Source organism: Mastigoproctus giganteus, chromosome 3, assembly GCF_048544385.1.
Source record: "Mastigoproctus giganteus isolate SK-2022 chromosome 3, ASM4854438v1, whole genome shotgun sequence".
In the NCBI taxonomy this organism is placed as follows: Eukaryota; Metazoa; Arthropoda; class Arachnida; order Uropygi; family Thelyphonidae; genus Mastigoproctus; species Mastigoproctus giganteus.
The window spans coordinates 254,889,831-254,905,968 of NC_143577.1; the positions used below are offsets into that span (position 1 = coordinate 254,889,831).

The 16,138-nt window shown below is 39.1% G+C and overlaps 2 protein-coding genes across 2 annotated transcripts in view; both read right to left on the reverse strand.

Moving 5' to 3' along the window:
• Window positions 1-344: 344 nt before the first annotated feature.
• LOC150089074 (uncharacterized protein CG3556-like) lies at window positions 345-3,323 on the reverse strand. The gene is made up of 3 exons (XM_090371037.1): window positions 3,265-3,323; window positions 2,977-3,110; window positions 345-432 (listed from the first exon to the last, which is right to left on the reverse strand). The coding sequence occupies exons 1-3, from the start codon at window positions 3,297-3,299 to the stop codon at window positions 368-370; spliced, it is 234 nt and encodes a 77-aa protein (XP_090227163.1). The 5' UTR covers window positions 3,300-3,323; the 3' UTR covers window positions 345-367.
• A 576-nt stretch (window positions 3,324-3,899) lies between these two features.
• Window positions 3,900-16,138, reverse strand: part of LOC150089075 (uncharacterized) — a 64,803-nt gene continuing 52,564 nt past the window's right edge. Inside the window, exons 11-13 of the mRNA XM_090370397.1 lie at window positions 14,493-14,749; window positions 8,603-8,853; window positions 3,900-3,965 (exon numbers count right to left, since the gene is read on the reverse strand). Coding sequence (XP_090226523.1) covers window positions 3,900-3,965; window positions 8,603-8,853; window positions 14,493-14,749 — 574 coding nt within the window. The remainder of the gene's footprint in view (window positions 3,966-8,602; window positions 8,854-14,492; window positions 14,750-16,138) is intronic.

Sequence of the window (16,138 nt, forward strand, 5' to 3'; positions counted from 1 at the left end):
TACATATATGGCAAGCAATAAAAAGTCAAATATTTATTTTCTATTCTTACCATAAACAGGACCTGAGATTAATTTGCTCTCTGTGAAAGCAAGTTAATAAAGTTAAATAACACTTGCTATTTTACTTTCATCTGCATTCCTCTGGTTGTGGACTGAACTAATGAAGGCGATTCGTATTTTCGTGTGAAATCAGGAATATGATCGATGCAGGATACCTTAAGAGGTTGTATTTGAAAGTATTAGTTCAGATTAGAAAAGGGTGTATTTTATTTCAAAACTAAATATACATTGTATTAAGGCTTATCGTATGCATCACTAAGAAAACCAAAATGCGACTACCCTCAGCCCTCTGTACTCTGGAAACAGTTCACAACATACTTCTGTACCACATCACAATTCGGTCGCCCTCCTCAACGGTCAGGTCTTGAGGTCCTGTAGAGATACGAAAAAAATATCACATTAGCTTACACCCTTGAGATAAAAATACATATATAATAATGACAGCTATTTAATACTCGCATAATATCACATTACAACTATGCGATATACAGAATACAAAAATCAAGAAAATTATTTAAGTTGTCGAATGCGCGAGAGAATGAGAAAAATTTCGATCATGAATTTCATGATATCAAGAGAATAGAGAATGCAATAGTTGTCTTGATGGATGTCAATCTCTTGAGGTTGAAATCCATCAAGTGGTACGTTTGATTCAATCAGTTCTACCTTGGAACACAGAACTGGGACAAATAATCATCAGGCATCATAAAATGGGCAATTCAGTGCCTTGTTCCAATTCAACTGGTTCCCTGATGAATTTCATTTGCTAAACGTTGACCTTAATCCTCAACCTATTGCTGTTTATGTCGATCTGTTTACTTTTAGCTGTCTGTATTTATGAACTAACCTGATTGGTTGTACAATTGCAGGAGTTCAGGCTAACTTATTTTGGCAACATTTACAGACCTAAGAAGAAATGGTCACCACCAACCACTTCTGGAAAGTGAAAATACAAGAAGTGACAAACTAACCAATCAATGCTTATTAGAAGTTAGGACTTAAAAGTGGATTCGCCTCCAGTCCCAAAAGGTGCCTCCAATTTTTTGCATCATGTCAACATCGTTTTAACTTATATTTCCTCTCACTGCACATAATAGTTCGGTCAACTACTGAGTGCCGGGCACTCAGGATGAAGGGTCCGTAGTGACGAATGGTCGTTAGTGTAGTTTCTCAAATAGAGAGTATTATGGTAACTAAGAAACGTTTCTAGTATCCCGACTTGTCCTAAACTGAGGAATTAACGAAAACGTTGTCTATTTGAGTTTTTCCACTTGTGAATGACAAGGGTGGGAGAAGTGAATAAAGTCTTGGGGGAGAAGCGACTACCAAGTGAGGGCAGTGCAAGACTCCCCACCACCGCCGCCTCAACACTGGCTCTCTGAGCACCTCCTTGCTGGGACAACTTCAGCTTTGAAAATTGTTAAAAAATACTTCTCGTCGCAAAATTTATAAATGACCTTTATAGAATTATTAACTAGCTATTTAGCAACTTTTTTGTCACCCCCTACATTTTACCCCCATTTCTCAGACAAATTTTTGTCAACAACGATCAATATGGCGTTATGTTGGCCCACATGATGTACAAACCCATGCAAAATTGCAAGTCAAAAGGTTGAGTGGTTCCAGAGATACAATGCTGTGACAGACGGACGGACGGACAAACAAGCGAGTGACATTATAAGGGTCCTTCGTTAGACTACGAACCCTTAAAATGCAAATGTTGAACAATCCATTAAAAAATTTCATCTCTTTCTTCGGTGGGTTGAGTGAAATTCAATATAGCAAAATGTTTACAAATTGTCATAAAGCGACAAAGGATAGCGTAATGGACAAAGGACAAAAGCGTAATGTCAGACAGGTTGGCAACGTGGGTACAAGAAAGTGCTCGTACCTTAATGGCACATCGGCTGCAAGACATTATATTGAAACCATTCAAAAATATGCGAGTCTGCCCCTTCGTCCCAAAGTAGATGAATCCATAGGTCCTCGAGTGATAAACAATAAATTTTAACTTACGTTATGTGGTAAGATTAAGAAGATAAAGTTCTTCAAGAGCAGAAAGTGATATCAGTTTGGTTTTGGTTTCGTTAATCGCCCGAGAGAGAGAGAGATAGCACTTGTAAACATGGCGCCTACATTTTATCTCTGGTACTACGTGATGTACAAATACCATTCAAAATAAGTGGTATAAAAAGGAGGGAACTGATAAGGTGTAAAAGAATACTATTAATACTGTTTGCTCAAATGAGTGCACATGAACACGTTCAAGTAAAAGTTGTAAGAAGGCCATAATTCATTAAACAGCCAAACAGAAGTTTCTTTCTTCTGTTTTGGAGAAAGAGGTTACTCTATTAACTCTGAATGCTGAATTCAAATCTGAATTTGAAAATTTCGTGTCAGCCAACATCTTCAAGAAAAAGGAAACGAAAAACTTTTTATAAAAACATTGCAAATTTCATTGTAATTAATAACGTACAAAATTAAACATAAACTATTTATTATTCATTTTCTGACTGATACTGGAGTTTCTTAAATCAACGTCCAACAGGCGTCGACCAGAATATTTGGACTGCTTTTCCCTGGTAAGCAGCCCTCGTCTCCATACCGGTTGGAAAGGGCATGAGTTCGAATCCCGTCGATGATGTGAATAATTTTTATGGATGTTTTTCACAAAGTGACTGAGTTAGTCGGTCTCAGGCGATGGTGGCATGGTTTTTTATCCCGGAAACTGAGGATTTTCGTCCAGCAAACAGAAAATAGACCACAGCGAGCAATTTAGAGACAGTGTATATGATGCTCCTAAAACCCAACAACAAAATCAAAAGACATAAAGGCTTCACTCAAAAGTTCATCAGCAAGTATTTGTGCGGAAGATTGTCTTATTACAGCTTAACTAATTTAATGGGACCAACTCACCTTTCTCGCATTTTTCGAGGGGTGATTTTTGGTGCTTTTTGTACAAAATCCAAGCAAGGCCATGTTCTGCATCATTGGGAACGCCAGCTAAGGAGTAGATGTAAGGACCCTCATCTGTGTCCTTGTATTCGAACCTGCAACAAATAAAACACATTTCTGTGAATCTGAGAGTTTTTTGGACCTTTCTTTTACTGAACATTTATTTAAGAAAAGAAATTAAAAAACTGATTCGAATTAGATCTATGTTTAGTCAAGCTAAAATAGTTTCAGTGCGTTACTTCTTCATACCTAAATTTTGGGTCCATTTTTGCAGCCAACTTCATAACATCAAAGAATGAAGTAGTTACTGGTACGCGCAGCAGGATGTTATAGGCACGGTCCACTTTGTCCCCAAATCTAATGCTGTATTCCACGTGGGTCTTTGGTCCTAACTTGTTCTGTAAATCTTCCCAGAGTTCGTCACCTGTGGTGGTTAATGTTAATTAGTGGCCATAATTGAATGATGGAATAATAATATAATTATACGCAAATTTTTCAAAATTAATTAAATGCAATTTAAAAGCTTGAAACAAACAAAAATACGCACATTTTGGAGACATTTGAAACTCACTTGTTTTATTGTCGAATTCTGAGCAGTTGACTTCCCTGAGGTCGAGGAGACTGGAGTCCTTGAGAATCGGCAGTACGAAAAAAGTAGCGAGGGCAGTTCCGAAAGATCCATCACTCTGCTGATGGGATAAGAGATACGATGCAGCTGATCGCACATCCCAGCCTAAACCAACATCTCCTGCAGCAAACAGGGTCTGGAAAAGCATGAGGAGAAAACAACAGAAATTGTCACAGAAAACGTCCTGCCGAAAAAGAGTGGACGGATTTAACTTAAAAATTTCATACATACCTGTGATGTATATGGACGTAAGCAATTAGCAAGTCCAGCTGATCGGCAGCAGAACGTTCAATCGCGTCCATGCTACTACCCTGACAAGAATCTGAAGATACAACAAAAACGTCAGTAAGTAGGTAATTAAATCGGTCAACGAATGACCATCTAACAGTGTGCAATGAATTTAACACGCTTATGGGGACGTTGTGTACAACTAACTTTGAAAGGGATTGGATCATTCGGATGTCAGGTGCTGGATGACAAATACGACAAGTAGTGTTCGAGTGGGCAGTAATGTCAGACAGATCGGCAACGTGGGTACAAGAAAGTGCTCGGACCTTAAAGGCACATCGGCTGCAAGACATTATATTGAAACATTCAAAAATATGCGTGTCTGCCCCTTCGTCTCAAAGTAGATGAATCCATAGATCCTTGAGTTCAGAGATTCTTTTGAGGCCACCGGTGATCGGATCCAATCCAAAGTCCATCAGATGCATATAACGTCGCCTGCGCGTATTAGAGACATTATACACAGACGTTATGAACGTTGACACATTTTTATGGCTCCAGAGGATGACAAGTTAACTGTTTACGTCCTTATATTTCACAGTTATATAGTATGAATCAGAGCTGTAATACTCAATATGTTCTACGTTGATAATGATATTAGTAAATTAATAAGAGGAGTTTACCTCAATATAGTACGTGGAACACTTCCGTATGATACCCTCCAGAAATTAAAACGGAAAAAACGAAAAAATCGACAACTTACCGGTACATTAAAGTAAAATATAAATAATTAAAGTAAATTATAAATAATTAAATAATCAATTTAACACAATTCAAAATCAATTCAAAACAATTAAAATTCAAATTAACGCAATTAAAAGAATCTAACGAAAATATTCAAAACGATTTTCCTTCCTGAAGCTGACAATGCTTTTCGACCGACTGTCGTGATCACAGGAATGAAAATTATCGAATCAGGCTAAACCTGCAACTTAAATAGTGATTATGTGTCTTCGCGCATGCGCGTAAAGGTCCACGCATCGGAGATCAAATATGGCCGCCGAACATTAACAGAATTCTCGTGTAATTTAATTTCAACGGTTTCTGCAATTAATAGTCGCGTATAATTACGTTGAACGTTAAGTATTTTGGCCTCGTTAAATAAAAAAGTATGTTTTTCGTTAATGGCATGAAAGGCTAATTCTGACGCTGCTGAACGAGAAGCACGAACTGAGGCTTCGTGTTGATTTACACGGATATTAAGAGAAAACCGCGTGGAACCCTGATAAGACGAGTCGCAATCACCGCAAGAAATGTTGTATACTAGATCATTAATTTGTGTTGCGAACGCCGAAAGAACCGAGCGATTGTTCAGTATAGTGTGTAACTTCCGTATAGGCCTAGCTATAATTTTAAATTCGGTATCTTTAAAGAATCTGTTAAGCTGTTTGTGCCACTATTCAACATATGGGACAGAAATAAAGTATTTTTTGATATTACTATTGTTGATTGGTGCAGTATTTTGTATCCTATCCTTAGCTTGTACCCTAATTCGATTTATTGTGTTAATGGGATAACCCCTGTTCAAGAATCTGCTAGTTAATAATTGTATTTCTGAGTCCAAAGCAGATTCCGTCTTTGAATATTTATAGGCATTAAGAAATTGATTAAAGATAATCGATCTTTTGTAGGTGGTGAACGGGTGATAGCTGTTATAATGTAGAAGCATACCGGTGTTTGTGGGTTTTCGATAGATGCTAAATTGTATTTTGTTCGAGTCCCGGGTAAGCGTGAAATTTAGAAAGTTTAATGACTTAGTATCCGTATCTTCCCTTTCCAATGTAAATTTGAGTCTAGAATGAATATTGTTAAACGAATGTAAAATATCTTGGATAGTATTACTATCGGTAATAACTAGAACATCGTCTAAATACCTCCCATAGTATGTGATACGGGGACGAAAAGGTGTCAAATGTATCTGCTCAATCGTTGAGAGATAGATCTCTGACATTAAGCCACTCAGGCTCAAACCCATTGGTAATCCAAAAATTTGTTTGTACACCTTGTCTCGAAAGGTGATGTAGTTAGCCTCAACTAATAGTTTAATTAAGTGAAAAATTTCCTTAATAGGCAGCTTCGTATAATTAATCGGTGTCGAGTTTTTATTTAACATATCCCAAATAATATCTAATGTGTATTCAACGTTTACATTCGTGTATAATGAGGTAATATCTAATGAGAATAAATTGTCATTGTCGCCGAGTCTACAGTCTTTAAGATTATTAAATAATGTATCGTAATTCTTAATCCCAAATTGTATAACCTGTCTAAAAGGTTTTATATTTATAATTTACTTTAATTATTTATATTTTACTTTAATGTACCGGTAAGTTGTCGATTTTTTCGTTTTTTCCGTTTTAATTTCTGGAGGGTATCATACGGAAGTGTTCCACGTACTATATTGAGGTAAACTCCTCTTATTAATGTACTAATATCATTATCAACGTAGAACATATTGAGTATTACAGCTCTGATTCATACTATCTAATTAATTTTCATACTCTTATTGACTATTTCATTCACTTCCTGTCTCTCCAGTAGTATACAATCGATACACACAATTATGGGAGATTTTTTGAATGGCTTGGTACAAAATTACATTAATAAGTTAGATTCAGTTGTATCTGATAGCTCCACTTATTGTGAAGTGGACCCGACACTGTTTACCAATTTGGTAAATCAATACAATAAAACGTTAACCACATATCGTAAAAACGACTACATTACTATGGTTCAGTTGAAGGAATTGAAGTCCAGAACATACAATATTCCTGCACTTTTTGGTCAGGTAAAATTACACAAGCCTGGATTTCCGATTCGACCTATTGTTTCCTACAGGAACTCGGCATTTTCAGCCTTAGCCACACATGTATATAACATTATAAAACCTTTTAGACAGGTTATACAATTTGGGATTAAGAATTACGATACATTATTTAATAATCTTAAAGACTGTAGACTCGGCGACAATGACAATTTATTCTCATTAGATATTACCTCATTATACACGAATGTAAACGTTGAATACACATTAGATATTATTTGGGATATGTTAAATAAAAACTCGACACCGATTAATTATACGAAGCTGCCTATTAAGGAAATTTTTCACTTAATTAAACTATTAGTTGAGGCTAACTACATCACCTTTCGAGACAAGGTGTACAAACAAATTTTTGGATTACCAATGGGTTTGAGCCTGAGTGGCTTAATGTCAGAGATCTATCTCTCAACGATTGAGCAGATACATTTGACACCTTTTCGTCCCCGTATCACATACTATGGGAGGTATTTAGACGATGTTCTAGTTATTACCGATAGTAATACTATCCAAGATATTTTACATTCGTTTAACAATATTCATTCTAGACTCAAATTTACATTGGAAAGGGAAGATACGGATACTAAGTCATTAAACTTTCTAAATTTCACGCTTACCCGTGACTCGAACAAAATACAATTTAGCATCTATCGAAAACCCACAAACACCGGTATGCTTCTTCATTATAATAGCTACCACCCGTTCACCTACAAAAGATCGATTATCTTTAATCAATTTCTAAATGCCTATAAATATTCAACGACGGATTCTGCTTTAGACTCAGAAATACAAATATTAACTAGCAGATTCTTGAACAGGGGTTATCCCATTAACACTATAAATCGAATTAGGGTACAAGCTAAGGATAGGATACAAAATACTGCACCAATCAACAATAGTAATATCAAAAAATACTTTATTTCTGTCCCATATGTTGAACAGTGGCACAAACAGCTTAACAGATTCTTTAAAGATACCGAATTTAAAATTATAGCTAGGCCTATACGGAAGTTACACACTATACTGAACAATCGCTCGGTTCTTTCGGCGTTCGCAACACAAATTAATGATCTAGTATACAACATTTCTTGCGGTGATTGCGACTCGTCTTATCAGGGTTCGACGCGGTTTTCGCTTAATATTCGTGTAAATCAACACGAAGCCTCAGTTCGGGCTTCTCGTTCAGCAGCGTCAGAATTAGCCTTTCATGCCATTAACGAAAAACATACTTTTTTATTTAACGAGGCCAAAATACTTAACGTTCAACGTAATTATACGCGACTATTAATTGCAGAAACCGTTGAAATTAAATTACACGAGAATTCTGTTAATGTTCGGCGGCCATATTTGATCTCCGATGCGTGGACCTTTACGCGCATGCGCGAAGACACATAATCACTATTTAAGTTGCAGGTTTAGCCTGATTCGATAATTTTCATTCCTGTGATCACGACAGTCGGTCGAAAAGCATTGTCAGCTTCAGGAAGGAAAATCGTTTTGAATATTTTCGTTAGCTTCTTTTAATTGCGTTAATTTGAATTTTAATTGTTTTGAATTGATTTTGAATTGTGTTAAATTGATTATTTAATTATTTATATTTTACTTTAATTATTTATATTTTACTTTAATGTACCGGTAAGTTGTCGATTTTTTCGTTTTTTCCGTTTTAATTTCTGGAGGGTATCATACGGAAGTGTTCCACGTACTATATTGAGGTAAACTCCTCTTATTAATTTACTAATTTCACAGTTATGCACGCAAATTTTCAGGTAAACACGCTGATTTTTCTAGATGAAATAATTAGATAAGTGATGAATTGTGTATTTTTCAGCCAGCCAATGGATCGTACTCACCTGTATTGCAAGAGCAGTAGTGTACACATTCCCAAAACCTCCATCGGGAAGTTGAAGAGCCCTAATGTAAGGAAGTCTTTGAAGTACCACATCTTCTAGGCTATCTGTAGTGGAGTAATTGCTAGGGAATTCTTCCCACGATGCGGCAGTCATCAACACACTACTCGAATTATGGGCCTCCTGAATCCTTTTTCTAATGGTCGTTGTGTTTGCGATGCAGGTCAAAGAAAGCAACGACAAAATCTTAAAATCTGAAATAGAAAAGAATGCTATTACGCCTTAATGACATTCATCCATGTACAGATTCACCCATTGACACTTAGTCGAGTATCATAATATTCTAAGAAAATCAGACCATCAGAGATTTTCATCACAAACAATATTTTCACAGAATAATATTATCTATAGACAACATTATTATTTGACAAAAAATGCCTGAGAGGACACAAAAATGGCTGAGAGAAATTTGCTTCACTTTGTGATTAAATTGGTCGGACACGAATTTCCTTGGAAATTGAGTTTTTCATCCAGCCAAAAAGGGGACCAATCATAGAACAATCAAACTGCCAATTATGCAAAATGTAGATGTCTTGAACGCATGCTAAAAAATACTTCAAAATATTAAATCTTTACAAATATTTGGAGAGTTATTTGGCTTCAAACAGTGGAAGTTATTTTCTAATCACGCTGTACGCTTAGCTCCAAAAAAGTGTTGAGACAGACGCACTAGCGCAGCTACCCTTTTTCGGGGCCGGAGGCAAAGAACGTGTTCGGGCCCCTAAAGGGCCCGAGCCGGAGGCAGTTGTCTTACTTGCCTACATGATAGCTACGCCACTGGACAGACGTAGTTTCATAACCACCAAGTATACAAGAAACATTTCTCGCTACCAAATAAATAAGAACAAATAAAAATAAGAATGTACATTTTTACGTACTTTAAATACTTGTCTTAAGATTAAATAGGCCTCGAAATCCGATATTCATGATAACGTTTAAATTGCGGTTTTATCCGGACAAAAGGAAAACAAAGGTTTTTTGTAGTGGAACACTAATAAAATAAAGTAAGAAAACAAATGAAAACAATTTAATACAGAAGCCTTCAAATCAAGGAGATTGTCCTTCAGTTGATTATACGTTATTACGAAAACAAAGAATGCCCGGTCGTGGCCATGTGAGGTAAAGAGCCACCGTTTATAAACCAGTGCATGACCATCACATCAAGGTCCTGGAGCGGTGGGAGTCCAGTGTCAACAGCCTAGTTTACAACTGGTTAAAATCTAAGAAGATTTCTAAAACTACACGCAACTGGGTGTCAACTTCCCCAGTTCTACGGACTGCCAAAAGTGCACAAGCCGACCAATTGTCCCCTTACTGCCAATTAAAAAATTTTTTTTTTTTTTTTTTTTTTTTGGCTGGTGCAGCATAAGCCATAGGCTTTCTTGCACCATGCGGCCGTTACTAATACTAATACTAATACTAATTATCCCTTGTTGCAATTCCCCGACGTATGAACTATCGAAGTTTGTGGCCGGACTGCTGTCACCACTTGTAGGCAACACCGACCGCACAGTCTCGAACAGTGGAGAGTTCTTACATCTGATTTCGAACCTTACCATCTCTGAAGATCAAGTCATGGCCTCGTTTGATGTTGTTTCTGTTCACTTCAGTCCCAGTTCAACAAGCCGTCACATGCGCCAGGCAATTATTTGACAGCGACTCCACTCTACCAAATAGAACCTCATTGTCCGCTGAGGACATTTGCGCTGCCCTTAGCTTGTGTTTGACCGCTAGTGTGGTCATGTTCGGTGACTCCCTGTTTAGGCAGGTCCATGGACTACAAGGACCACAGCATGGCCATGAGTGCCACCGTCAGCTCTGTCATGGTGAATATTTCCACGGAAGAGCTGAAGGACCGCACATTCTTGAACTTACCAGAACCAATCACCTTCTGGTGCCGCTACGTCGATGATGTGTTTGTAATAATCCCTTGGGGCTCGGAAAACCGACTTCTACAACACCTCAACTCTCTGTTGCCCTGTATCCAGTTCACCATCGAGCTGGAGTTGCACAATGCCCTCTCCTTTCTGGATGTTCTAATCCGGCGCGAGGGCACTCACTTAAGAACCGTGATCTACCATAAACCAACGTGTGCTGGCAAATTCACCAAAGATTGGCACACATCCACAGCCAGCTACTCAGTACTGCGTGCACCCTTTTGGCCCATTCCTGGACCAGTTCGCGCGGACGAAAGATGTGATGATGTTATCAGAATAAAGACGTATTTGTCCAAGTGTGGCTGTCCTGTTGCTCTAGACAAGTGTGATTTGCAGGCCCGTGAACGAGCAGTACACCCTAGCGCCTCCCAAAATGATAACACAATCTCGACCGCCCTCGCCCTCAACCACAGCCTATCGAAATGTTCTGCTAATTTGATGTTTGTGGATGGACGACATATTGCCAAATCTGTGTGTGTGTGTGCTCGATGTAAGGAGTGAAAGGATGTGAAGCGCCAATTTAGTGTAGTTATGGGCCTCTATGAGAGCTTGAAGAACAGGGTGGATGCCCTCGAACGATTTAAATTGAGGGGCCATGCACTTGATCATGAGGCAACACAGTGGCAATCTCCAAGTGAGAATGCGCTGGTCCCACAGGAGCTACACTGGTGCGAAAAACTTAAGGAACCTTTAGAAATAGTCCAACACTATTTGTAAAGGTTAGAACCACAAAATCTTTACTTAAAGTACTCTTTATTGATGAGAGTAGATTCAGTCTCAGCTGACTCTGGACGTCAGCTAATCTAGCGAGAGGTTGGCACACGGTATCACCCCGCAAATTTCACTGAAAGGGATCGATATGGCGGTCGAGGTGTTCTCGTCTGGGGTGGCGTTATCTTGGATGGACGTACACAACTCCAAATACTGGAAGGCGGTATTGTAACCGCTGCACGCTATTGTACTGAGGTAATCCTTCCCCATGTGCGTCTGTTCCGAGGTGCCATTAGCCCCGAGTTCGTGTTTATGGATGATAACGCCAAACCCCATCGCATTGCAGCTGTTGATATGCTTTTGGAAAGTGAGGACATTGTTTGTATGGATTGGCCTGCCCGTTCGTTCGCCGATCTAAATTCCATCGAACACATATGGGGGGGAGGGCTCTGGGGAGATGCCTAGCTGCACGTTCACACCCATCAGAATATGGTCGTCAGCTGAAGATGGCGCTGACAGAGAATGGACGATGTTACCGCAAGAACTTATCAACAACATTGTTCGAAGTATGGATAGGCGATGCATCGATATTAGGGGTGGCCATATCTCCTACTGAGGACCACCTCTTCCCTTTGTTCCATCTTTGGCAGTGATGCATCTGTATCATGGCAGCCAGTGCTATGTTGCCATTTTTGAATAAAGTCCCTCTGTACCGTTTTGTTTCCGTTGTTGTGTCGGTGTTGTTTCCTTCATCATTTCTGTACCTCACGAGGTTCCTTTGGTATGCTTTTCCCATTATCCAGGCCACTCCTATGAGAAGCTACAGGGGAAAACCTGACTGGTCCTAAATTTTGCACACCAGTATAGTTATTATCTGTGACTATTTTATTTAGATAGTCTGCGCGGGTAGCACATTGGTATCGCCACCGTCCTTCCCACACTGAAGCGAGGAACTTTAATGGGCTCTTTTTCACCCTATGACTGAGTTAATCGGTCTCGAGCGTAGATAGCGCCTCTCCCCCCCCACCAGAAACTGGGGTTTTTCTTCCAGCAAAACCGGCAAATCGACCAGAGAACACACGCAATTTACAAACACAAAAACATACATGGGTAGATGTAATCAATTATGGGTAACCCTAATATAATAATCAATGTACAAAAAGGATAGGTTGTATAGCACGAGGGTATACTTTCAGGGGCAAAGTTGATGACGTTGTGGGGCAGATATCATGTTTTAAGTGCACAAAAGGTGATTGGTTGTACACGTCGAGGCTGATGGCATTAAAGGTAGGTGACCGGCGGACTTAAGAAGTGCAGGTTAATTTTGAAAAAACGTCGCGAGTTAGGATTGGATGTGAAAGTGTCTGCAATTCTACCCAGACACGATATGAGGGAGTATATGATGAGAGCCCTGTCGATCAATTTGGCCCTGGAGAGATTGTGCAGGGCTCTTGGGGTAGAATTTTTCTCAGCTTGGTCTGTGCTTGTTAACAGGAGAGACTGCTTCTATAGGGATGGGATACACTTAAATAGAAGGGTACACGATTATTTGCTGATGCTATCGAGGAAACGTTAGGTGGGTAGACTTGGGGAGGGGTACATGGAATAGTAGATTAACAATGGCTGCAGGCTGAGGTGAAAGTGGTCCTTGCACTGCTATTGGAATGAGCAGCAGCCTGGAAAGCAAGGTACTGAGGATTTCTAGAACTGCAGGAACAAGTAATTTCGTGGGCTGTGTTCGGGTAACCAAGTAAAAACAGGTTAATGTATACTTACATCTACACCAATGCGGGAGTATAGTAAGTAAATTTGATGAATTTGTAGTGCTCTTCAAGACTTCAAAGGCGGATGGTGTTGGGACATTAGAGACGTGATGTAACACTGATATAAGCAATGCAGAATAATGTGGGGTATATTATAGTTTTTAAGGAGCACATAAAATTCCAGTGCATCCGGTTAACATGTGTGGCCATTGTAATGTTGAGTCAGTTTGGTGTGACAAAGGCACTGGAAAACAAAAATGAGAGTAGCAGTGTGTTATAGGCCCAATGACTCTGGTGACTGAAACGAACAACTGTACAGAGAAATAGAGTGGGCCAGCAAATCAGAATGTCTTATAAAGCAAAACTTATATTAAGGATTTACTGGATGATCCTTTTCTACAGCAACATATGAGAGAAGGAACCAGAGGGAGTAATACTCTTGATCTGATTATCAGTAGTGATTTTTCATGCATTAAGATTTGCAGATAAAGGAACCACTTGGTGACAGTGATCACAGTGTGCTGATATGAGAATTAAAGATGTAACTACCATCAAGGCTAAAGGGAAGGGCTTTTTCTTCCGTAAAGGTCACTATGGTGGAAACAGGCAGTTTTTAAATTCTATACAGTGGAACCAAGTGATGATGTTACCAACAGCAAATTACAAATGGGAAACCTTCAAGGAAATAATCTTGGTAACTACTAGGCTTTTCATACCAAATATGAAATACTGTTCAAGGTTTAGAATTACATAAATGTCAGATGAACTCATGAGACTCGTTGCAGAGAGAAAAAAATGCATGGGATGCGTGTAAATCATCAGGTGACACAAAAGCCTATGGTAGATAGAAGATAGTCTGTAATCAAATCATGAAGGAGGTTAGGCAGGCAAAGGCGGATTACGAGAAATCCTTGGCAACGGATGCAAAAAAAACAGCAAAGACTTCTTTACTTATGTAAACTCTAGAAGGAAGGAAGAGGATGAATCAGATTGGTCCACTTGATATCGATGGTTCAACTATTGTTGATCCTGCTCAGATAGCAAACAAACTGAATGATTATTTTGCATCTACATTCACACATGAGGAATTTTGTAGAAAAGTGGAGGCCAGAAGATTATCAAACTATAACAGGGATCTAAATGACTTTGCAATAACTGAGAGCAAAGTGGAAGAGAAATTGCTGAAGTTAAACGCAAGAAAGGCACCTGGGATGGATGGAATCTGTACAGTTATATTAAAGGAGGCAGCAAAGGGTAAGCAAACGTTTAGCCATAAATATGAGAGCACTTCTCTCTAATCAACCATTAGGAGTACAGGTTACAGATAGCGATGCCTTATGGTGATATCCGTCTTAACTCTAACGTAACTTTAAACGGCCAGATTCAATATGGTAAACTTGCTGACAAACGAATGATACTCACCTGTATAGTAAGGATGATTATCAGCATGCACGGATTCCAGAAGACGTGCAATCTGCTGGGATGTTGGTTTCTCTCCAGCAATACAAAGAGATAGCATTACCATGGGGATGTTGAAGATGGTGGTCGTATTCTTGAAGGAAGACTTCAGATATTCCACTAAATCGAATCCATGAAAATCGTATGGATTACGGCACATGGAAAGAAGTGCCCGGACATATTGAGCCAACTCTACGGTGGTCAGAGGATTCACGTGGCTCCTGGAAAAGAAACTGAACTGTTCACAGGCACGTGAAATACAGAATATTAAAATATCTAGCAGGTTAGTTCTCTGTGTGTTATAAAAGGAAGACTTCTACTTCATTTAAAGTTACTTAATCTACAGGAATTTTAACTCTTAAAGATTTCTTCTCTGAAAAACCAACCCAATAAGAAATAGCACAAATCTGCATGGTTTTCACCCGCTTGTAAATTAATAGCTGTTTTATCGCTGATTTCAGAAATGCTATTCGTTATTTTCTATTACTTGCCGTGTTTACACCAATCACGTAAGTTGATGTCATGTCATGAGTGGTATTATTGAATGTATTAAGTTACGAGTAAATGCTGGGAATTTGTTGGCAACACTGCCTTTAGTCAAGTGATAAATGACTGAACGAGTCAAGAAATAAATGGCTGAAGACATTGTTGGCAACGCTGTCTTCAGTCATTTTTTTCTTGATCATGACAGGTCCACGCAGTAGTATTTATCAATGTAAGCTCAGTTAATTTTTGAGGTTATCGTGTCAACATTGGGACGAAAAGTAAGTAAAATGTCTTCACGCAAATGTTTGAACAATCCGAACTTATTTTGGTATATATGTGGAAGTTATCTTCAAGAATAGACAAGATATTATAGAAATTGCAACGTGTGCAATTTCTTGCACACGTTGAGTTTGGACTGAATATGCATCTTTCTGGAGATGGGATAGCCACATCTCTATTCCTCAGGATGGCAAATCTTAGTCGTTTAGATGATTCTTGGAGATGGTGGGCCGTTGAACGGCTTTCTGTAAGGCAGTCGCAAGCAGAAGTGGCAGGTTGGATTCATGTGTCGTGCAGTATCGTGTCAGCACTATGGAAGCAGTTTCAAGAATCAGAAACCATTACAAGAAGAGCTGGCCAAGGTTGTCTGAGAGCTACGTCAAACAGAACAGACTGCTATTTGGCTCTAACAGCAAGATGGAAACCTACGATATCCTGTTCAAAACTGTCTCTAGAGGTGGCTGGGGCGACAGGCGAACACATTTCCATCTGGACTGTGTTAAGAGCAGCTCAATTATAGTGAACTCTACGCGAAGTGAACTCTGTCTCATTAACCCTAACCACTGCAGAGCACGTAGAAACTGGTGTGCCATAAACATGTGACTTGTAGCCCTGACAAATGGGTTACAATTCTGTTCTCTGATGAGTTCCGTTTTATCCTAGAAACATATTCTAGATATTATTTCATCTGGAGACAACTAGGAATGCAGTACAATCCCAACATCAGAGAAAGGGTGGCCACTTACGGCGGTGTTCTCGCGTGCCCGCTCCTCTCTTCATGTTTTTGATAGGGGTACCGCAAGTGTGCGAGGTACCGAGAACTCATCCTCGAAGCCTATGTGCCA